The sequence below is a fragment of the Protobothrops mucrosquamatus genome, unplaced genomic scaffold, assembly GCF_001527695.2.
Source record: "Protobothrops mucrosquamatus isolate PMUCROS unplaced genomic scaffold, P.Mucros_1.0 scaffold356, whole genome shotgun sequence".
NCBI lineage: Eukaryota > Metazoa > Chordata > Lepidosauria > Squamata > Viperidae > Protobothrops > Protobothrops mucrosquamatus.
In genome coordinates this window covers 281,490-305,117 of record NW_015386691.1, presented here as the reverse complement: position 1 = coordinate 305,117, position 23,628 = coordinate 281,490, and the positions used below count along the sequence as shown (strand labels likewise).

General features: G+C 40.5%; 1 protein-coding gene across 5 annotated transcripts in view; it reads left to right on the top strand.

Annotated features, from left to right (window-relative positions):
• Window positions 1-23,628, top strand: part of MAPRE2 (microtubule associated protein RP/EB family member 2) — a 67,535-nt gene that overhangs the window by 30,031 nt on the left and 13,876 nt on the right. For 2 of the 5 annotated variants that reach the window (XM_015815622.1, XM_015815620.1), the window contains one exon: window positions 9,047-9,174. The exons of 1 other annotated variant lie outside the window; for it this stretch is intronic. In XM_015815622.1, the coding sequence (XP_015671108.1) occupies window positions 9,054-9,174 (121 nt within the window). In that variant the 5' untranslated portion in view covers window positions 9,047-9,053. Of the gene's footprint in view, window positions 1-8,547; window positions 8,618-9,046; window positions 9,175-20,805; window positions 20,867-23,628 lie in introns of those variants that run through there. 2 more of the 5 variants (XM_015815623.1, XM_015815621.1) reach the window with 2 other exon arrangements.

Sequence of the window (23,628 nt, the reverse complement as noted above, 5' to 3'; positions counted from 1 at the left end):
CAATCTTTATAATAAAGGAAAGCAGTGCAACCAGCATATTAACTATAAAAATAAATGAATTTTGACACAGCCATTATACAGACTTCTTAGTTGCAGATGTGATACTGTACTTTTCTCTGAAAATACAGAGTTAATATCAGATAAATAATAGAGAAGGACCCCTTTCTCCATTCATTCATAATGGTATGGGTAGTCCTCAACTTACAATTACAATTAGGCCTGGAATTTTGGTTTAATTCATTGCAGTCATTTAGCGAGTTGCCTATGTGTATGCTTCATTCAACAACCGCAAACCTGGCCCTTATGGTTGTGTCACTAAGCAGGCAGAATGAAAGAGCTGCCTGCTGAAAGAGGGCAGGCAGTTCTCCTCCATGCACAGAAGGGAAATGCTGTGCTGTGCTGGAAAACAAAGATTGGATACCAAAGAGACAAGCTTCATTTCTTCTGTCTATCACAAACCCTCCTCTCTCTTTCATGTGTGAAAGGGAACTGCCAGACTGGGCTAGAGAAAGGAAACTTGAATCCTGAAGATCTGAATTGCCTTTTTCTGGCCCAGCAAGGTGATTCCTCTCCCCTCATTGTGCAAAAGATGATTGCTGGTCTGGGCTGGAGAAAGTAAGCCCTTCCCTTCTGTGTGCTAGTTTTTCTACCATTCAGAAAATTTGCATTTTGGCTAGAAAGCTAACAAATGCAATCTTTCTGAACAGTAAGTATATCTGTTCCAGTAATGCTGGCTTTCTGAGGGAGCCAATAGAGAAGACTGCAAATGGTGATTACATGATGGCAGGATGCTTGGCAACCAGTCATAAGGTTGCCAACTGTCTGAAATAAAATCATGTGGCCTCCTGGGTGGTGCAGCGGTAACTTCAAAGATGGGTCATAAATAATTTTTCCTGAGTCTCTAGTAATTTTGAACAGTCATTAGGCGATTGATAATAAATTGATGACTATCTATATCAGTGGTGGCGAACCTATGGCACGGGTGCCAGAGGCAGCACTCAGAGCCCTCTCTGTGGGCACGCGTGCCGTCGCCCCAGTCCTAGGCCTTCAGCTGGGTTTTATAAAACCTTTTCGCTTTAGGCCTCCGCTGCTGTGTGCAAAAAAAAAAGTTCAATCAATCAGTCAATTTCAACTTCTCGCGGGAAAAAAAAGATCTTGCAAAGTTGGAATTGATTGATTGAACTTTTTAGTCCCACCCAGTCTGCCGTTACCACTGCAGCCATGCCCACCCAATGGGCCACACCCACCCAATGGGCCACACCCACCCAATGGGCCACACCCACCCGGCACCCGATGATGCATAAGTGGATTTTGGGTTGCAGTTTGGGCACTCAGTCTCTAAAAGGTTTGCCATCACTGACCTATATGAAATTCCTCCATTGTTCTAAAGTCTTGAACTCCTTTAAATTCTGAAAAGCTTTAACGTTTTACAGAACTGACTAGAGAATTCCAGATTATGAATCTGATATTTTATTAAGTACATTCTACATATGCTAGTAATAGTAATAGTTTATTGTTTAGCGATTAGGACATATCAGAATACAACATGTAAAACAAAAAATACGAAACAGTTAATAGGATCATATATTTATGTTGAATAAAAGAAATACTATAAAAGAAATATAAATATGGTAATGTAAGTACAAATTCAGCCTTGTATTCAGACATCTCTAAACCTTTGGGGATATATATCTAACTAGTATATCTTCAGTAGCAATGGACCAGGTCATGTATATTTCTTTGATTCTTAGTAGGAAATCCAAGGGATTTCCTTACATTCCTTCTCTTCCTTTTTTTTTCCTTTTGCATGTGGAAGAAGTTTTCCAACTCATTTTTTTTCATTAAAATGCAAATGTATTACTTTTTAGTTAGAAATGAAATCTCTTGTGGGTGAACCAAAATAGAATGGAGTAGGAATGTAGCTTTTAGTTTTAGCTACAGTATATCTTCTAATTTATTGATGTTCTTAATGTTCATGACTGAGCTAGATGTTTTAATACCTGTATTCAGTTGTTTCAAGAATAAAAATTCCAGTTCTGTTGAATACTGCTCCAGAGAAATAAATGTAAGTTTTGCTTGAACAAAGGCAGATTATTTCAAATAATTATATAAGTTCTTATTTCTCATTTAAAAAATCCCTACAAGTATGTCCTTGTGTTTCATGTGAAAAATTACATCTTACATATTTTTTTAGTCTACTTTAAATATTATTCTTGTGGCAACCTTAAAAAATTGCCTATTCTGAGTATTTCCTGCTTTCCTGGCCCCAGTTTTGTTGAGAATTTGAAAAGAAATTGTTCAGCATGTTTAAGCATATATTTTATAGTATCTTAGTCTTGTTTCAAATTTGCGTATAAAGTTTATATTCTAAAGACGGGCAGCTGCTTGGTAGCTTACAGTAACCTTTGATAAAAGTGAAGCTATGATGGCCTGCTGCTGCAGAAATAACACAGAACTTTGGCAGCATCTCAGACTAAAAGATCTATTATGAAACCTTGGAATCCAGTTTATTAAATTATAAAAAGTTATCTTTACTTGGCAGGTATATATCCATAATTTTAATTGGAGTCTTTAAGCAGTGAGGTTTGAGAAAAATGAAATGTAAAAATAACAGATGTGGAGTCTCTCAAGAAGAATAGGATGTAGTATAGTTTTTGAATTGAAAAAGAAATTACTGATTTATTCCTTTTAGTGTCAGAAATTGTAACAAAACCTAAAAAGCAACAGTTTTATCACCTTCAAAGCTAACTTTAAAATGTCAATCTGGCCACAGCCTGAAGTTCTAAAAACAGATATATTCTTCATTACAGAAAATCTCATTTTTAGATAAAACTAATTGGTGTATTAGAAACATTCCCAGTTTTTTTAACAAGATAATTCATGATGCAATTATTTTCCATGAATGAACTCTCTGTATAGAAGTGAAAGTGTGTGTGTGTGTGTGTGTGTGTGTGTGTGAATGAGAATTGTAGCCCAAAAAGGGAAGGGAAAAGAAGAGAGCTGCATGTATTTATTAATTGTGGATAAAATGGCAGTTCTGAGACTTAGAGTCTTAACACAGTTGAAGGGAACAGATTGGGCAGTGATGATTACTAGGTTGAATGAATCATACAGGGGCAAAAAATAATAAGTAGTCACTTGAAGAGTCCAGGCAAAAATTATAACTTCTGTAACTGAATTTAAGACCCAGTAATAAGCATGTGCTTGTGGATATAATTCTTTATGAGAATTATTTCCCTAAATTATATGATACTGAACATTATGCTGAGGAATACATACTAATCTCACTTTTCTAATGTAATCCCTTTCAGATAGTTTAAACTACACTTGTAATCAGAAGTGACAATAGCAGTTGCTATGTAAAAATTGTGGAGGATTCCACATTAGGAAAGGTTGTTGATGCATTCTCATTCAGTGTGGGAATCTCGGGAGGAACCAATAAAACCCACTTCCTGTCAGGAAACAGATTTATAAACAAAACTGATCTCTCCTTTCTTAGAGCTGAGTGCTTCTCCTTGTTCTGGTTCTGCTCTCCCAGCTGAGCTTCTCTTTTTCTGAGTTGAAGGTTGAGAGCAGATAGATTGCTTTTTCCCCCTTCATTTGATCTGTACTTTTTCACTTTTAATAAAAAAAGAGGCTTCTTCCAATGGAATAAAAATATAGCACCCAGTATTTTTGTTTTATTTTATTTTTGCTGCTTTGTTTTGGGGAATAGGTAGTCTCAATTTGGCATAAACTCAACTGAATGATCTGGGGCAGCAGGGGAGGCACCTAAATGAGCAAATGCCCAAGCAATTTTGCAGTGGCCTAATTAAATGAACCTGAGTGGTAACACTTGTGAAAGACTATTTAGTGGAATGTATGCAGTTTTTCTATTATAGATATGATCTGTTGTCAGTACTTAAGGTTTCTTAAGTACTGTAGAGTGGGCCAATTGCAGTCTGCTATAGAAATCTATCATATAGCTGTTTATCCTGTATTTCTGCAATAAATTGTTTAGTTGTATCTTTTGAAATTGTACTGAACCTAAGAATGCTCTCCTTGTCTTGCCTGGACATGGATAGCCCAAACAATCAAAACCCAAGCACTGTGACTGATTCTTTTCTTTTCTTTGAAGTAATCAGATTCCTAAATGTCACAAGTCCCAGTTGTCAGTATGAGAATACTATAAATCTTCCATTATGGCTTGGGTTCTTCAGCCAATGAGAAAGTGGGTGCTTATAATACTTCCTTTTTTAAAAAAAAAATTGCCTCTTTTACCAAGGTAAAGACTGCTTATTGCCAAAGCAAAATCAGCTAAGAAACATGAAAAAATGTTAATGCCTATTTCTGCTTAGTAGACTTATTGACCATAGGCAAATTTCTGAGAACATTCCAATATTTGTTGCATTCCCCACCCTCCAAGTTATATATATGAATAAATATGGATTTTCATGATTTTATAATATAAACCACATGTCATCACTTCAAATAATCAAGAAGCAAAAACCTAGATCTTGGCCAGGTATCATATGATTCCTGGAACTTGTAATTACTCCTCTTTTCTCTAAACATCAAATTTCCAATAAGAAACATCTGTACATAATTAATTCAATGTACAGGTGGCTTTGTGGCTTACTTTATCAGGATTGGAAGAAAAAAAAAAATCACGCACTCACTGCCTGCAAAGTATTTCTAGGAAGATTAAAGAATGAGAACTGATAGGAAAGAAATAGTCTCTCCGCACATTCCCATTAGATATTTTATAAAATATAGATACATCAGGCAAAGTGGTACAAGTTACATTATTCTGTCCTGGAAGCCATGGTTTTTCAATCTCATTGAATTTAAAAGCCATATTCTATTAAATCGATTCTCTTTTCCCAGGACTTTTCATTCTGGGATTATTTAGTTGCCTGACCATTTGCATACTGAGCAGGCCAAGTGCATCTGAATAAATTTGCTTTGGCAATGATACATTATATCCTGACACTTTGAAAGCAGAGAAGTCTGCTTTTAGGATTGGTGATCTGGACATTTTTTTCTGTAGAAATAAAAATAGTAATAGAGACTAGGTTCCAGCGTTAAATTCTTGGTTTTCTTTCTGGAATGAGTGGTGGGGGTTGTGGAAGGAGCTGAGACATTTAATCCACTTCTTGTCATCTGTCTTCAAACTTATTTTTTTTCTTTTGAAAAGGTTGCTTGGTTTAGTCCTTGCAGCAGTTATAAAATGCTAATTTAAGAGCTCTTGGTGGTTTTTCAAATCCAGAGTTGTTGATCTTCTAACAGTCAATCCTTTTCAAGAGTACTTATATGGAAAATCAGTAGAACAATATTCCCTATCTATAATAAAACTGTTAGTGTTCTATTGGTATCATGTGATTGGAAGATGACTTAACTATCACTGTCTTGATTCAAATACAGCAAACAGAGAAATCTAACTTCCTTATTCTGAATAACTAATAACATTCAAAATTGAAATTAAGAATGAATATTTCATAAAATTCAAAGTTCAATATTCTTGGTACATTATTGTTATGCTCTTCATGGCACAGTTGACTACTTGATTTTCAGTTTCTTCTCTTAACTCTCTTATTATAGCTCTCCCCTCTCCCAGTCTTTATTTTTAGTTAGAGATTTAGATGTGTTAATGAAGATAAAAGGTATTTAGTTATTAACACTGATATCTAAGAATAGCTTTTCTCATTTTTCTTCCAGAACATGAGACTGATCTGCAAATCCTATTGTCCTTTTTAGTACAATTAAATTTGGTTTCAGAATGTTTTTGAAGCAAGGGATGACTGCTATATGAAATTATTCCAAATTATTCTTATGTAGACAGGTTGTTTAAACAAATAATCCAAAAGACTGGTCAAATTGATATTGATCCTGGTTATCTGTTTTCCAGAAGTATGTCATTGATGCTTCATTGTGTTAAACAAAATTTGTGAAATGTCTTATCTCACCCCTGACCTTTGGAATAAATTACATTTACAGTACATTCATATTACGATTTATTTCATTTTATCTTATCTTACACAAAAATTTTAATCATATATGTACTTTGTTACATAAGCTTTTTGTCTGTAAATAATTTTTTTACATATATATATTAATTACTCTACTTTATCTGTTCTCTAATTACTGTCTGGGTGAGAATAATGAGAGATATTACTTGTAGCTCAATGCACTTAGAGGCATTAGATTGGGGAAGATTGAGCTATACAAATACGGATTGTTTGATTGCACTGTATATGAGTTGCACAGATTGCCAGACATGTAATTTTTACTGAAGGAGAGAATTTTCATTTTAAGATACTTCTTTCTTTAAAAGCTTGACATATTTATCTTGCAAATACAATAGATAGAGCAAGTATCACTTCATCAGTTTAGTGATATGATGAATCGAAGGCAAGATTCAGTGATATTTGTTGCTTCTTTGCCTTAGTACCTTTAGCCATTTCAGTGGGACAAAGAAGATATACCTGGAAAAGCATCTGGGAATATTTCAAGGGTTTGGAACTTCTTACCAATCCAGCCTAAGAATTTATGTTTTTTTAAAACTAGATAGCATTCTACTCTTTCTGCTATGCAGCTTCCTTCTCTTAAAACAGAAAAATATGCTCCCTACTGCAATGTAGGGAGTATGTTATTTTTATTCTAGAAGTTATTTTATATAAAGGCTTTGCTTAAAGTTGTTTATACTGTAGTCATCTCCAGATTGGACTACTGCAATGCAATCTAATGCAGCAGCTCTTGAAAATTGTCTGGAAGCTTCAGCTGGTACAGAATTATATGCACCCTAGAACTGTACTCCCTGAACAGCACTGGATGCCACTTTGCTTCTGGGATGAGATTAAGGTCTTGGTTTTAACCTTTAAAGCCTCTCACGGCACAGGACTAGACTATCTGAGGGACTGCTTCTCCCCAATTACATTAGCCTGCCCCATTAGATGTATTATCAGCTAGGAACCTACATTTGGTAGGTCCCAGGTCTGCTGTGACCCCCACCTTATGAAACATTTTTCTCTTCCCCCAAGATTAGTTTAGTTCCATCTCTCTTGACATTCCAGACTTCCCTCATGTCCTGGTTAAGTTATCAGGCCTGGGGCTCTCAGGGGAACCAGAGACTTAGTTAGAGGTAATGGTTTTTATCCCCTCTTTGCCCGGGGTTTGTATATTTGTTTTTATAGTATTTATCTTTTAATGTGGATTTTTTTATTTCTTTGTATTTGTTGTTTTAACATTTATTTGATGTACAAAACTCAGGGTCACTTTTTGTGAGATGAACAAGTGTTGATTAATTGTTTATTGTAACCCTTTCTATTATCAATTTCTTTTCCACGCAATTAATAACTTGCTTGGTAAATTATTTTACATATTATTTTGTTGAAAATATTGAAGTTGGTTTAAATAAAAGCTTTAAAACAATGTTTCAAAAAGATGAAACTTTTAAAATTGGGATTTTAATTGCGGTAATATATTTTTTTTAGTCTTTGTTGATATTCTTTTTGATATTTTTAAAATGAATGTTCAGATGAATTAAAAGTGGGGATATGTATCTATAAATAAACAAATAATTTCTCACCATGAAATAAGCAACAGGAGATTTTATATGATCTCAATTCATGTCACAGGCATCGTTTGTTTTTATAGTATTTATCTTTTAATGTGGATTTTTTATTTCTTTTTATTTGTTGTTTTAATATTTATTTGATGTATGCGATGAGTGACAATACAAGTGTGATTAATTGTTTATTGTAATCCTTTCTATTATCAGTTTTTTTCTACCTGATTAATAGGTAGTTTGGTAAAATATTTTACATATTATTTTACATATTACACTCCTCTGGTAAAATATAACTATCAGCTCCTACATTCTAGAAGAGTAAGGCTTGTTCTGTGAAATCTTGTTTATTCCCCAAATTGGTCAAAATACTTGTGATATGTAGTTTACTAAAGTGATAATTTACTGCCAAGTATGGCCATTTGTTAAACACAGAGCACATTAAGTCCATTTTGAATTTGGGAGATAAGGAGTTAATGGAGTGAAGAATTTTACAGGTTAAAATAGAGTAACTAATTTCCCTTCACTGTACTACACAGAGTACTGTTATGCTTCGGTTAAAGAATATATATCCAGTTCATATGAAAAGCTAAACCATATTATAATAATAATCTCTTGGCATAACATACATATTTTTCCATACTACTTACTGATATAAACAATGATTGATTTTTAGAATTAAGCTATCCTGATATATAGTTTCCAAATTAACAGATAAGATACTAAAACAAGTTAGTCAATGAACAGGATTCATCCTAAAATGTCCAACACATTTACAAATACTATACCATGGGAGTTGCTGTATATTGATACAAGCCAGGCTTCCAACTGTTGGGAAGGTGAAAACTTTGAGAATATATTTGTAAAGGTATAAAATCTGAGAGAAGTAAATTTATTGCAGAAAAGCTTTGAAGATGTGGAAGAATTCTAGTGACTATTATGTTTCAAATGCATACTCTATTTATAATGAAATCAATTTTCAAAATTTTAGGACTTTCTTATACCCACACAATGCAAAGGACTCAGATTGAACTTTTGGCCATGTGAGAACTTGTTCTCATATTTCCATAGGTATGTTAATAATACATCGTCTTGCATATATTGTACCATCACTGATGTTTTAGGGGAGAATTTAAGATAAGAATGGCGTAAGATTCTCTCTTGTCAAACAATGGAGACCAGTCTTTATAAAAGTATGCAATTTCTTTTTTCTTAATGGGAAAATTCAGATAACAGAATCCTCAAGATGCATTGGACTTCAGTTCCCTTAATTAATTCTTTGCCATCTATATTTGGATAGTAATATCATGCTAAGTGAGGATTATAGGGGTTACAGATCAACAAATATGCTTGAGACTGAAAAAACTAAATTGATAATGAATGTATTTGGGAAATACTGGGGTTTTTTTCACTGATAGTATGTGTTACGTATATAGATATTGGATTCAGAATGGCAAATGTTCTGGTATCAAACTTACATATGCATATATGATTTTGCAGTTGGGGAATGGCGGTCAACGTGTATTCTACCTCTATAACCCAAGAGACTATGAGCAGACATGACATCATTGCATGGGTGAATGACATAGTAGCTTTAAACTACACAAAAGTTGAACAACTGTGTTCAGGTAAGATATTTTTTTTAATAAAAATCACATTTAGGAATTAAAAATCATGGCAATGACCAAAATATAGTTGAAATTTTTCATTCTATTAAGTATTCAGAACTGTATGTTAACTTTATTAAGATGTTGCTTTCTGGAAAGATTTTTTATCTGTTCTGAAAATGTACCATAGAACTTTTAGAGTAAATTAAAAATTACCTTCTGTGTTGGCTTTCACGCTCAAATTATTTTTTTCTGTTTGCAGTTTGTTGGCCAGCTACTGGCATTAGTCTTAATTCAGGATGACTCTTTATTTTCCTAATTGTTCTGGAAATACTTGCAGGTAGGAAGAAACTTACTGATGTTTTAATAGCTTTGGAACATTATATTCTTCCAGATCATGGCAAATCTCTCCACATTGTCGAGCAATTTCTGGAAGTAGATTATATGAATCGAAAGTTTTTCACACTCTAGGTCAGGCATGTCAAACGGCCGGTCTGCAGGCTGGATGGGTCATGCTGAAACCGCGCCCACCCCATTGCCGGCAATGGGGAAAAAGTCGTGCTATGTCACGTGACATCATGTGACGTTGCAAGTTTGACATGCCTGCTCTAGGTGATGGCCTGAACCTGAAACAGGCATGTTTTGTCTGGGAGCTCCAAGTCAGGGAAACCACAAAACACTTGTAGTTCAAAGAATCTGCTTTAAAAAATTGCTGAACTAGAACAAAGGAAAATTGGCATTGTCTAGAGGGGAACTAGAAGGGTACAGAATATTCTGTTCTCAAATTTCTGAGCTATGCACAACCACATTATATAAAATAACCTTTTACTTCTGTAAAGTATACATTTATATATTTTGTTTATGAGAGACAGCAAATCTAATTACAGTGATAACTTTGGGGACAGATTCTGTAATTTTTTGATTTTGTTGTTTCCAAATGATGGAAGACTGAAAGTGGATTCCTAAATATTTTAAAACCTGAATCTGTTCAGTTTGGATACCACTGATTTTAAAATCATGGTAGCAATTGATACTTATTTTGTTTTAAATAAATTAATTTCTAATATTACATGATGGCAGAATGTTGTTAATGCCTGAGCCTTCCACCAATCTGAACTAGGAAAAAAAAGAATGACAGCATTGTTAACATATAGGGAGATAGGTTTATTATCTACTGACAGGAATAGGTGGGTAGAACATACATTTTGAGAACACCTGTACTATAGAATCACCATAAAAATTAATTGGAGGCAAGTTTGGCACCTTTATAATACAAATGAATAAATATGCTTGATTACAACTGCTTCTATGATGTTTCCACATGAGTCATATCTAGATATGAATTACTTTAGTAATTTAGCTAACAGTCACTTTAGACAGCCCTGTCTGAGCTTGGTTAAGCACATCTCAGAATCACACAGGTAGAAGACTTGGTAATTTTTAAGACTTGAAAGCAACAGTAATTGTGACAACAAGGCTGTTAAAAATGAATATCCGTCCGTCCATCCATCCATCCATCTATCTGGTAAACTGTGCAGTTTGACATGTTTAAAGAAAAACAATTATTATTTGATGTCATTCATGTTTATTGTTCAATCTGTCTCTACTTTTTTGTTCCAGTGCAATATATGTTTTTATCCACTGGAAAGAGGATTATTAAAGAGTCATTGTAAGATTTTGATAATAGGAAAATGTGTGATCCTTGACAGATGAATAGTAATATAGGTGCAATAAGACTTAATTGCTCATGTTGCATAACTTTATGCTTATCCTACACTTTTAGCTATTGTACATTAATATCTACAGTGAAAATATTCAGATAATTATCAATAAATTGCAAATAATGCTCAATGAATACAATTGTATTAGTTTGAGGGAACTGAGGATTGTGGAAGCTAGAGATGATTGTGGGTTTGAAGGGAGAATAATAATATAGGACATTGAAAATTTGTGCTTGTGAATATCCTAGCAATGCTCTTTAATGTGCTTTTCCAATCTGAGGTATGAATTTGTTGGTAGGTTGGTTGAATTTCCTGAGAGTGGACAGGAAATCAATTGGTTAAATCTCATATTTGGCTTTTATCTTGATGAATGCATTGCAATCAGGAACTCTGTTAATCTATCCCTTATACCTGAGTCTTTGAGTTTTAAAGTAATTCTGTATATTAGAAAATCTTCATCGTTTTAATAGGTTGGCTAGAATCTGATAAAATGATACATCAACTTTTCTTGTCTTGATCTCAGGTGCTAATTTGCCCTTTCTAATTCACTATCCATGCTTCATTGATAAGGATTTGAGAACATCCCAGAAGTGATGCAATATCATTCTCCAGCATGACGAGTGGAGAATCCACCAATGGGTTTTGCTTGTCTTCTGCCCGTAGACTAAGTCAGCCAATTTTGCTCCGCCTCTCTCCCTGGGACCTCCCTTCCCCAGTTCTCGACTTAGTCTCAGCCCATTCAGACTGATATTTCTGGCTCCAGAAGCAATTTCTTTGAATCAGGTCGTATTTTTTCTTTCTTATCTTAACTTCGTTCGAAGAGAGGGGGATGCAGCAAAGGATGAAAGGCTGTTCGCTTCCTTCCCTTAGCCGGGTGATCGCAGCGCTACCGCGAAGCTCTTAGAACATCCAATCGTCAGACAGAACAAAGCTGGGGCGCCATTTTTGTTTGATCACCGAGCAAGCTCCAGGGCGAGGGGAGGGCCTTTGTTTTCCTTATACTCCCCCAGCACCCCCTCCCTCTCTAGAGATCATTTAGTTCCCTTCTCAGAGGAGCAGCTGAGTTTTTTGGCTGTTTTCAGCCACTCAGATTTTCCCTAAGCCAGCTGATCCGCGGGTGCTATTAGATCTCCCACGGCTTTTCCGAAAGTTTTTCAGCCGCGGAGAGCTGATAGAACTTCCGTGGTCTTTCCCCGAAGCCAGCTGAGCCGCGGAGAGTGATACGGCTCATAGGGCTTCCCCCGGAGATCAGCCGTGGAGAGCTAAGGGACTCCCGCGGTTTTTTCCCCGAAGCTCCGCCGGCCGGCAGAGTATTTAAATTCACCACGCAGCTCTTCTGGGAGCCCAGCCAATAGGCGGGCGCAAACTGAACTCTGCCAGCCTTCCCGATAATCAGCTGAGCCGCGGAGAGCGATCAGAGGACTTTCAGTTGCCATTTTACCTCCACGTGTTTGCAGAGCAGGGAAGTGAGGACAGCGGTCGAGCCGCTCTCTTTTTCTCAGGGCAATTGGAATCAGCATCTCCTTCCTCCTTCCTAGCCAAGCCTTTAAAAAAAATTAAATTAAAAAAAATCAAATCAATCAATCGAATATCTCTTCAAAGGAGAGACAGTTACAGGAACCTGTCAAATTCAAACAATTGTCCCCTGAACTAACCTGCACAAGGCCTCTTATTTGAGATTTCTCCCAGTTTTGAGCTGGGATATTTCTTTCTGCCAGTGGCAGACACAAACGCTGCCCAATCACCGCAGGAATCATCCATCAGCCCTCCTGAGCGCAAGAGGCGAAGATCATCTAACCAGGAGGTGGCGGGCAGAATCAAAGCCAAAGCAATTTCTGGCAAAAGGCCTTCTAAGTGGGGGTTTTTTTACGGGTGTGTTTTTAGAACAGGCCCGTTATTTAATTCGATTTTAAAACAAACTATTTATTACCATGGTTTTTAGTATTGCCTGTTCACCGCCCTGAGTCCCGCAAGGGAGATAGGGCGGTATATAAATTTAATAAATAAATAAATAAATAAATAAGGCAGCGGATAAGGAGGCCAAGTGTAGACACCAAGCCCTGGAAAAACAGTTTCTAGGGCCGAAAAGAGGCAAGCCACAGCAGAGGACGGTCTAGTTCCACCTAATTACAAAGAGGAGGAAATATTTGGTCCGAGGAAGCCTAGTCAGGAACCTCTGGAAACAGAGGCTGATGCAGTACAGGCAATCGAATCCCCTCTTAGTGAAGGGCCTGAAGGCCCGGGGACAATGACAGGTAGCCAAGGAGCATTGTCATCGGGACACTTACAATCTCTGATATCTCAGGCCGTCGCTCAGGCCATGGCCTCTTCAAGGCATCATTGTTCCAGGGCCGGGTCCATGACTTCAAGAGGTCATTCCCTCCTCTCTCAAGAGGAAGCCTCTGTGTACCAGGAATTAATCTCCCCTTCTCGATCTTCCAGAGGCAGGAAGTCTCCTGCTGAGGACTAGGAGCAGACAGATCAGGGATTGTCAGAGGATGATGACATATCCCCAGACCCTCCACCGTTCGTGGGTCTATTTAACCCCACCCTATTCAAGTTCCTGCTTCACAAGGCCAGCAGCACTGCCAAGATTGAGAGACCTTTGATCCTTCAAGAGGGACCTTCAACTAGTCAGGTCACAAACAACGAGGTGTTTTCCCAACCCACTTACACACAACAATTTATTTCCTGTCCCCCCTCTCTTTTTTGATTCAATTCAGAATAATATGGGGGCACCGGGATCTTTCCTCCTGATGTGGGGAACAGACAAGAAGCTGTTCAACATAGATCCTGGCTTATCGGAAGTAATAGAGGTCCCGAAGGTAGATGAGCCTCTAGCCGCACTTTTCTCTCCATCCACGGTAACTGGAGACGCAGCGGAGGCCCTTAAGTCAGAGGATAGGAAGGCGGACCTCACCTTCCGCAGGACACACCAAGCCTCGGTGTGGGCAATCAAGGCAGCTATTTCTACTTCCTTCTTTGCTAGGACTGCGCTACTCTGGCTCCGCCAACTCCAGACGAGGACCTCCACAGGGGAGGAGAAAACCCACCAGGACTTAAGGAGGTTAGTGGCGGCAGTGGAATTCATGGCAGATTCATCCTTGCATGCAGCAAACAATTCTGCAAGGGGGATAGCGTACAACACAGCTGCACGCCAATTCCTGTGGCTCAAACAGTGGCGAGCCGACATTAAAGCGAAGCGGCGGTTGGCGGCAGCACCCTACAAGGGCGGCATGCTTTTTGGTGAGGCCCTTAATCCTTATCTGATAGAAAACAAGGATAAACGCAAGATGTTGGCCCACCAGTCAAAAAGAACGTAGAGGAGAGTCTCTTCCTACCCTCACAGACCGTCTTTTCGATTTGAGGCAGGCCCAGAGCAGAACTCTTTTTCTCGTCCCTATCAGCCCAGATCAGACCGACAGGGCAATAGAGCAGGCAGCAGAGACAGATTTAGGCAGCAATTCCAATCAAAGTGGCCCTTTCATGGAACGTGGGGTCGCCCGTTTTGCAAATCCAAGTGACAGCGGGGAGGACTCCATTGGTGGCAGGCTGTCTCTCTTCGCACACAAATGGCTGGCCACCACCATGGACCTTTGGGTCCTAAACACTGTTAGATTCGGCCTCTCACTGGAATTCATCTTCAAACCCCCGAACCAATTCATTCCTTGTCCGTTGTCAAGGGATCCAACAAAAAGGAGACTCCTCAGGGAGGCCATCCTGCACCTACTGGACATCTAGGCGATAGAGCCGGTGCAGAAGGAGCAACAAGGGCAGGGGTTCTACTCCATATTATTTTTAGTTCCAAAGAGTTCGGGGGGGGGGGTGGAGAGCAATTCTAGATTTAAAAAATCTGAACACCAACCTGGCATACAGGAGGTTCAAGATGCAGACTCTTGAGTCAATATTAGCAAGCGTCAGAAAGGGAGACTTCCTGACGTCCATAGATCTGACGGAGGCCTACCTTCACATCTCAATCCTACCGGAACACCGAAGGTTTCTCAGGTTCTGCCTCGCAGGGAAGCATTTTCAATAGAGCCCTTCCCTTCGGCCTGTCTTCGGCCCCCAGAGTGTTCACAAAGGTTCTGGCGACCCTCGCGGCACACCTGCGGGCAATTCCGGTGTGCATCCAGTGCTACCTGGACGACATCCTCATCCAGTCCTCATCAGTCCAGGCGGCAAAGTCAGATCTAACACTGACCCTAAGGGTCCTTCAGGCCCATGGGTTCTCAATAAACTTCCAGAAGAGTCAAATGGTTCCATCGACCCGTCTCCTTCATTTGGGAGCAGTGATAGACATGCTAAGGTGTGAGGTCTATCTCTCTCGAGAACGCAGGAACAGCATTCGAACCCTGGTCAGGCTAATCCGAAGGAGGAGGACCACCACACTGGCCATGCTCTCCAGCTTACTAGGAAAGATGATATCATGCATAGCGATCGTGCCGTGGGCACGGCTACACTCCAGAGACTTGCAGTGGTTCCTACTCCCATTTCAGAAAGAACCAGTGCCTCCAACCGAAGGGTAAAGGTGCCACCAGGAGTCCTGAATTCGCTAAAGTGGTGGTTGTCCCCAGCGATGACAAGAGGACACATATTCAAGGAGACCGTCCGAGTCACCCTGACCACAGACACCAGCCTATTTGGTTGGGGAGCACATCTACAATCCAAATTGGCACAGGGCCAATGGTCAAAGGAAGATCTAAAACACAACATAAACTGGTTAGAGCTCAGAGCCATACATCTGGCCCTCCGTCAATTTCACAACGCAGTGGCGGATCAACACGTCCTAGTGCTCATGGACAATGTGGCAGCCAAAGCCCACGTCAACTGACGGGGGCACGCGGTCCAGGGCCCTCATGAACAAGGCCAAATCGCTGGGAACCTGGGCTGAAAACAACCTAGCCTCCCTCAGGGCAGAGCACATATCAGGAGATGCAAATCAACAGGCGGATTCTCTGAGCAGGGCAACAATAGACCACTCAGAGTGGAGCCTACACCCTGTTCTCTTCAGGGAAGCATCAGTACGGTTCGGCCACCCAGTTCTGGCCCTATTTGCCAGCCCCAAGAATGCTCAGCTGCCAAGGTTCTTCCCTCGCTTCCCGTCTCCGGGGGCGGAGAGAGCAGATGCCCTTCAGGTGCATTGGCCAGAGGGGTTGCTATACGCCTTCCCATCACTTCCTCTGATACAAGCAACCATCAGAAAGATATTGCAGGAACAAGCAGAGGTGATACTTATTGCACCGCACTGGCCAAGACAGCCGTAGTTTGCCGACCTCATAAGTCTTTCTACATCCCCACCATGGAGGATTCCGCATGATCAAATCTCCCTCAGTCAGGGGGCTCTACTTCATCCAGAGCCACAGTGGCTCCAATTAGCCGTCTGGCACTTGAACGGAGCCTCCTAGAAAGGGAGAACTTTTCACAAAGAGTCATTAGGACAATCCAGGCCTCAAGAAGGCCCTCAACTAACAATTTATGACTCCACGTGGAAAAACTATTATAGCTGGTGCACAAGGCAGCAGCTAGACCCTTTTAGTATTTCTATCCAAGGATCCTAGACTACTTAGCGGAGGGTTTGGACAGGGGCTTAGCACCCAACACAATTCGTAGGCAGGTGGCCACCCTATCCACTATTCTTACATATGGCAACTCTGAACCACTTGCCAAACACCCAGCGGTGCATTTTTTCATTAAGGGTGCAACAAACAGCAGACCACCCGTGGTCCACAGATATTCCTCCTGGAAGGTGTCTAAGATCCTACAAGCCATTACCTCACCTCCATTTGAACCTGTCAGGACCTGCACATTACAATTTTTGACCCTTAAGGTCGCATTTCTGGTCACCGTCACCTCAGCAAGATGCATTTCAGAGTTGGCAGCACTATCAGTTAGAGAGGCTCTCTGTACCTTCCACACAGACAGGGTGGTCCTACGTTTGGACCCCTCCTTCATTCCCAAGGTTAATTCCCTGTTTCACAGAACACAGGAGGTGGTGCTACCAGATTTTTGCCCTCAACCTTCCCATGAATTGGAGCGCAAGTGGCACACCCTGGACGTTCGCAGGGCCTTAAGGCAATACATTAAGCGAATGGCACCCTTCCGCAAATTGGAGGCCCTGTTCGTTTCCTTCCACTCACACGCAAGAGGTCAAAGGGTCACAGCATCCACAATCGGTAGATGGATCAGGAAGTGCATAGCAGTGGCGTACCAGGGACAGTCGCTAGTAATCCCCAGACAAATCACCGCACACTCCACTTGCAGCGCTGCCACTTCAGCAGCGTGGGTGACTCAGGCACCGATTGAGGAAATATGTAGGGCAGCGACGTGGGCGTCACCTTCCCCCTTTATAAGACACCACAAGTTAGATAAGTTCGCATCTGCGGAGGCCTCATTTGGCAGGAGGGTCCTCCAGTGCGTAGTATCAGAGAGTGGGACACAGGCCCAGACTGCTTCCCACCCGCAGGGACAGTGAGGCTTTGGTATGTCCCATTTGTGGATTCTCCACTCGTCATGCTGGAGAAGGGGCGTTGTCTTACCTGAATGCCTTTTCTCAGCATGACGATAGAGAATCCACTCCCACCCTTAGGGCCAGTCAGGTCCTGTGCAGAGAAGAGGATTGAGCCAACAAATGAAAACATAGCCAACAGCTTTCGCCTCAGTCAAGAACTGGGGAAGGGAGGTCCCAGGGAGAGAGGCGGAGCAAAATTGGCTGACTTAGTCTACGGGCAGAAGACAAGCAAAACCCATTGGTGGATTCTCCATCGTCATGCTGAGAAAAGGCGTTCAGGTAAGACAACGCCCCTTCCAGTCTTTCTTGCAATTCTAATTAAATACTGTTTTGCATTAAATATTTATTGAAATTTCTCATTCATATTGTCTCTTGACTTTTATTTATATAGATACAAACTTAGACGTAAAGTTTAAAGATACATTTTCCTCAGTCTGCATGCCTATGTGAAACAGCAACTTTAGAAGCTATGTTAAATGTAATGTGCACAATTAAGAAAGTAAAGCTATTCCTGAGTGAAGGTTGATTCTAAGTAATACATCACTAGCTTCATGCAGCTTTCATAGGAAGTGGTTTGCCACTGTCTTAATTGATTCACATGTGAAAGGAATTGGTTCTGGAATCCTTACCCAATTATTTTAGATATATTACACTCCGTTATTGAAGCTGTAAAATATTAGCAGAATATTTGATCCTGAGTAAGAAAGCACAACAGATTTTTTTGCTTGTTTGATGAGGAAACATTATAAGTATATGATATACTTACAGATAGGAATTGCCTTTTTAGAAACTGATAACATACAATTCTTCAGTTATTCGAAGGATAAAATGTTTCTTTGAAAAAAAATATAAACTTTTTTAGATGGACAAGTGAACTAATAAGGGATATAAAAATTGGAAGCATCATTATACTGTTTTATATAAAATAATGGGCACCAGTACCTCTATTGCTTTGCAGTTGTTGCTGAATACAACACATTGTTGACTATAAAGCTGAGACTTTGAGAAATTTAAGTTCTGCAGTATCTGGCGGACTATAGGTTGCCCTCCCTGTTCAGGTACAGCTGCTGTATCTGCCACCTCTCTAATTTTTCCTTGTTTTTCCCCCTGCATTTTTCTACCTTTACAGTATCTTTTTTGAAGTTCAGTGAACAGAATTGCAAAGTGATATCTATCTACCTTATTTTTAGTAGTTTTTGTAATGCTTATTACCTGGAAAGTCAAACTGAAGAATTCATACATTATTAGTGATCAGACTATAATTCAATGTTTAGTGTACTCATATGGGCATTTGATTAGCTCACTGTCCTTCCTTTGACATTTACAGGAAAAGAATAAATGAAGGAAGAATAAATTAATCTGATACCAAAATAAAGATTTATAATTCTGTTGTACTGAAGCAAACCAGTAAAAACTGGTTCAAATCCTATTTTGTTTCAGCAAACAACCCCTGGACAGGACATGTTGTTATGTGTGGGGTTTTTTTTTAACAGTTTGCATAAAAGGAGAAAAATGGAAGGATAAGAATAGTGAAATATCACACTGTGCCTGGCAAAACCTTTCCTCCATAATGTAAAATGTGTAATTTTAAAAGATCTTTAAAATTAATGCTAACAAACATGAGAGCCCAAATTTTAGGAACATTCTGCCACCCAGCTACAGCAAATGGATAAATATGAAATTGCTCAAGCTCAGTTCCTGGACAGCTAATAGTTATAAAAGAGAGCAAAAGAAATGCTCTTAAACAAATAATTAATTAGTAGCATAAAGTTTGCTCATTAATCTGGAGTGCTAACTTTTCTTTTATTGATAGTTATTAGAACAGGGGTCTTCAAACTTGGCCCTTTTATGTCTTGTGGACTTCAAAATAGTTGCCTATTGCAAAAGTATTGTAGAATAGTTTCTGTCTATTCTGCCCAAACCAAATAATCTGGAATAAGAAACACTACCACATGTAGTACTGGGTTGCTTTTTGCACTGCAACCATCAGTTATTTCAGCCTACCATGGCCAAAGGAAATAGGATGGAGAGTGTGTGAATAGAATCAGAGTAAAGGAAGTCTGTTCGGAAGATGGTTTGAGATGCTGAGTCCGCCTGCAGTTATTTGAGCCAGGATATTGGCAAACCTCACTTCAAAAGCTCACTTTATTCCTGACTGTAAACATGTACAGTTATAGCATTATACTTATTATACTGAAATACTGTCAATTTGAGATCCCCAAGCCCAAGTACAAATAATAGCAAAGAGAAGAACGATTGCCACCTTACTTGTAGGTTTCCACAGAACATTTATATGCTATTTGATACTGGCTCCTGCTTTTAAAGGGCATTATTTTGGTCAAGTTCAGACTAAAGCAGTGGTGGCAAACTATGGCACGCATGCCAGAGGCGGCACTCGGAGCCCTCTCTGTAGGCACACACGCTGGCGCCCCAGGCCTGCCTCCCCCCGGCCCCCTCACCAGCAGCCCCCCTGGAGGAGAGTTGCCCCCGGGCATGGCCCACACATAGCAGCGCAACCAAGGTCATGGCAGCTGGGCAGCAGGGACAAGACTCCGTCCTTGCACCTCATAGTATGCAGATGATGCTGCGGGGTGCAGGCAGAGGGCATGGCTGCCATGGCACTGCAAGGCTGCCATGACGATTGCAGCGGGCCATGGAGGTGGTGCATGGCCCTGCGGGTGGGCGGGGCAGGGGGTGGGCGGGGACGGAGCAGGCAGGGCGGGAGGCGGAGCAGGGGGTGGTTTTTGGGCACTTGGTCTCTAAAAGGTTCGCCATCCTTGGACTAAAGGATCAAAAGGACATATGTTCTACAAGTGACATTATTATATAATTTGAATCAGTTGTATCACAATAACTGATACAAGCATGTAAATCATATCATTTGCATGAAGACATCATGATGCATATATTATTATTTGTCCTTCCCAAAAGATTTCCATATATAGCAGTTACCATGAATTATATTGGAAAACCTTTTTTAATAGAAATTTCTTTGGTAATATTTTTGAATATAAAATCAACTTTTTTCATGTAAAATTTTAAAATTATGAATTCCCTTTCAGTTGCATTTTTCAGAAACTAAAGGTGTTTTTTTTTACTTTCTGTAGGCCTTTGATCAGAGACCAATGTAACCAATTATTCTATTGAATAATTTTGCTCTTGTCATGCTCCAGTTGCTTATGGATAATTCTTTTGAAATCCATGATTGATTTCATGTTTGCATGACAGTGCTTATTTAGCTTGTTTTTCTCTATTCATTTTTTTTACTTTTTATGAGCTATGCCAATATAGCAATATTTGAGCATATGTAGAAGAAGTATCTTCATTGCATTATATCGGGGTATCATAAACTGTAATTTTGGAAGCTGACTATCATCATTACATACTCTTTTCTCCCCGTAGCTTCTTTTACTTATTTGAGAAATGACTTTCTCCAAGCATTCAGTGGATGGCATGAAGCACTTCAAACATGGTAGAGATTGAGGTATGGATACTGGTCCCACACTTCTCTTCCTGATGCCCATATAGTCAACCAGACATCTCAGTAGAAACTACATCCACATTTTTGTGAATGAAGAGTTGTGCTCAAGTACATAACAACATGAGTAGAGATTTTTCACTTAATATGTGGTGGTTAAGGGGCTCTACACAAAGTTTGTTTCCCCCCTTCTAGAATTTTGTGTTTGGCTGAACTCTGAAGAAACTTCAAAATGTTACACTAATTTGAATAATATAGAATTAATGCTAACCAGTATCTGAAGTCAATGAGTAAGGGAGCCACATGGCCATAGCTTCATAAGCCATAATTTACTATATAGTAGAAGAGACTATTTAGGCCAAATATAGATGTAATATTGACAAAGTATCATATAGATCAGGGGTGTCAAACTCAATTTCATTGAGGGCTGCATCAGCATTGTGGTTGCCCTCAGGGGGTCGGGTGGGTGTGGCCAGGGTGGGTGCAGCCTACTGGGTAGTTGTGGATGGAGTGGGTGTGGCCTATTGGGTGGACATGGCCAGCTCTACATCATTCGCGTCAAGGGTGCCTGTGGGTGCCTGGGCAGGAGTGGGACAGATCTGAGGGTCTCTGGTAGAAGGAGGTGGGACCAGGGCAAGTGCCAAGGCATGGTCCACTGGAGGAGCCTCACTGTTCCTCTCAGGCCATGCGGGGCGGCTGGATGGTGGTGCGGGCTGCCTGGAACCCTGGGCACCAGAGGTCAAACGCCCAGCCTGGCCCTTGAGCACCGCGATACCAATCCCAGCCCCACTTCCCTATGGGGGCGCCCAGCTGCACTTACCTCCCCCTCAAGGCTGCTGCTGTGCTTGCTGTCCTTAGCCAGGTTGCTCATGATGGGTACGAGGGCCAAGTCAGAGGGAGGCCCATTCCCTCTCCATGGGAGGAGACCCGGCTTTATATCCAAAGGTTCCTGAGCAATAGGATGGGAGACCCCCAGGATAAGCCAGGAGGAGGGGGCAAGGGGATGGTAAAAGGGTAGCAGGGCAGGACTAAGGCAGGACTTTCCTCAGACCCTCCCTCTCCTTCTTTCCTTTCTTCCTTCCTAAGTACAGAGTGGTGGGAAAATATTTGAGATGAGGGACGGAGAAAAATAGGCAAGAAACACAGCTGGGGAGGTGTCACCCTTCGTGAGGAATGAAGAAATGCACCATCGCCTGGAAGTGGCCAGCACATGGCCCTCACCTACTTCACATATCTGGCTTGGTGGGCTCTGGGGGAGGGGATGCCATGAACAGCGTGAGAGTCAACATTACCTGCGCAATGCCCCCCAGCCTGCCTGGTCTTGGCAGGCAGCGAGGTGCTCTCCTCACAGTGCCGAGAGGTTGAGCCGGGCAGTGCGAAGCTCGCCAGCTTTGCACCTTGCTGCCTGCTGAAACTGGGCAGGCTGAGGACTAGGCAGCATTGCACTTCCCATCAGTTTCACGCCACCCGGCTCAGCATCTTGGTGCTGTGAGGAGAGCACCCCACTGCCTGCTGAAACCCCTCCCCTGGAGCCCATCAAGCCGGATATGTGAAGTAGGCGAGGGCCATTTGCTGGCCACTTCCAGGTGATGGTGCATTTCTTCATTCCTCACAAAAGGTGACACCTCCCCAGCATGCATCCAGGGGGTGGGGCCGACATGGCAGGTGCTGGTTCCTCGCTGTTTCCAGACGGCCTTGTGGAGCTAAGACTGAATGCGTTTCAGCATAGATGGCCACCACAAAATTGTACATTGGCTCCCGGCCGGCCTGGGCCAGGGCCAAGGCAGCGGGGGCCATTCCCTCATTGTTTCCAGGATGGCTTCAAGGGGCCACATGAAACCACTTTGCGGGCCGCATTCGGCCCCCGGGCCTTGTGTTTGACATGTCTTTTATAGATGGTAGAATTAACCCAAACAATAGGCTTCAGTTAATGGTTTCCTTATGACTTACATATATAGTTAAACAAGTGCATTAGTCAGATGGCTTGTGACAGAAATTTTGCTTCAAAATTTGCATTCTGTTTTGCACCTTCATGAGGCTATTTTAATAGTAAAGGTTATCTTTACTGTATATGTCGTAGCTTTCCCATTCAAGTGCATAAATACACAGAACTGAACTAAATTTTCTAGAATCCTCGCAATTCATTTCCTGTTGAGAACATATATACACCTAGAATTAAACTGTTAGGCTTCTTGTATGCATGAACAATTTCAACTTCACAAAAATGGCATTAGTAGAACTTCAGTCTAAATTTAGACACTACAGAACTGAGATCAACTGGCACATTACAGCAGACTATCAGAAAGCACAGGGGAACCTGTGCTGTACTCTGGCTGCTTACTAAAGAATATTAACACACTCAAAAGACTCAACAAAAATATGTGTACTGTTAGCTTTTTTACTTCATAATTTTTTCACCTAAGCTCTGTTTGGTTATATGAAACTCTGAGTGGTTCCTTATAAAAAAAATAGATTACATCATACAAGTTAATATTTGGCTTCTATATCCAAAAAGGAATTACATCTTAGTTTTCTAACTTGAGAACAAGATATTAATGCAACCCATGGATCAAATTCAAATTCAAATTTATTTGATTTATATACCGCCCTTCTCCCTTGCGGGACTCAGGGCGGTGAACAGGCACATTAATAAAACAGCAATACCATAATATTTAAAAATATTCAAAACTAATTAAATTATTTGTCCTGTCCTAAAACCCACTATAATAATATAAAATTATACCCAATTTAAAATTTTAGAATTTCAG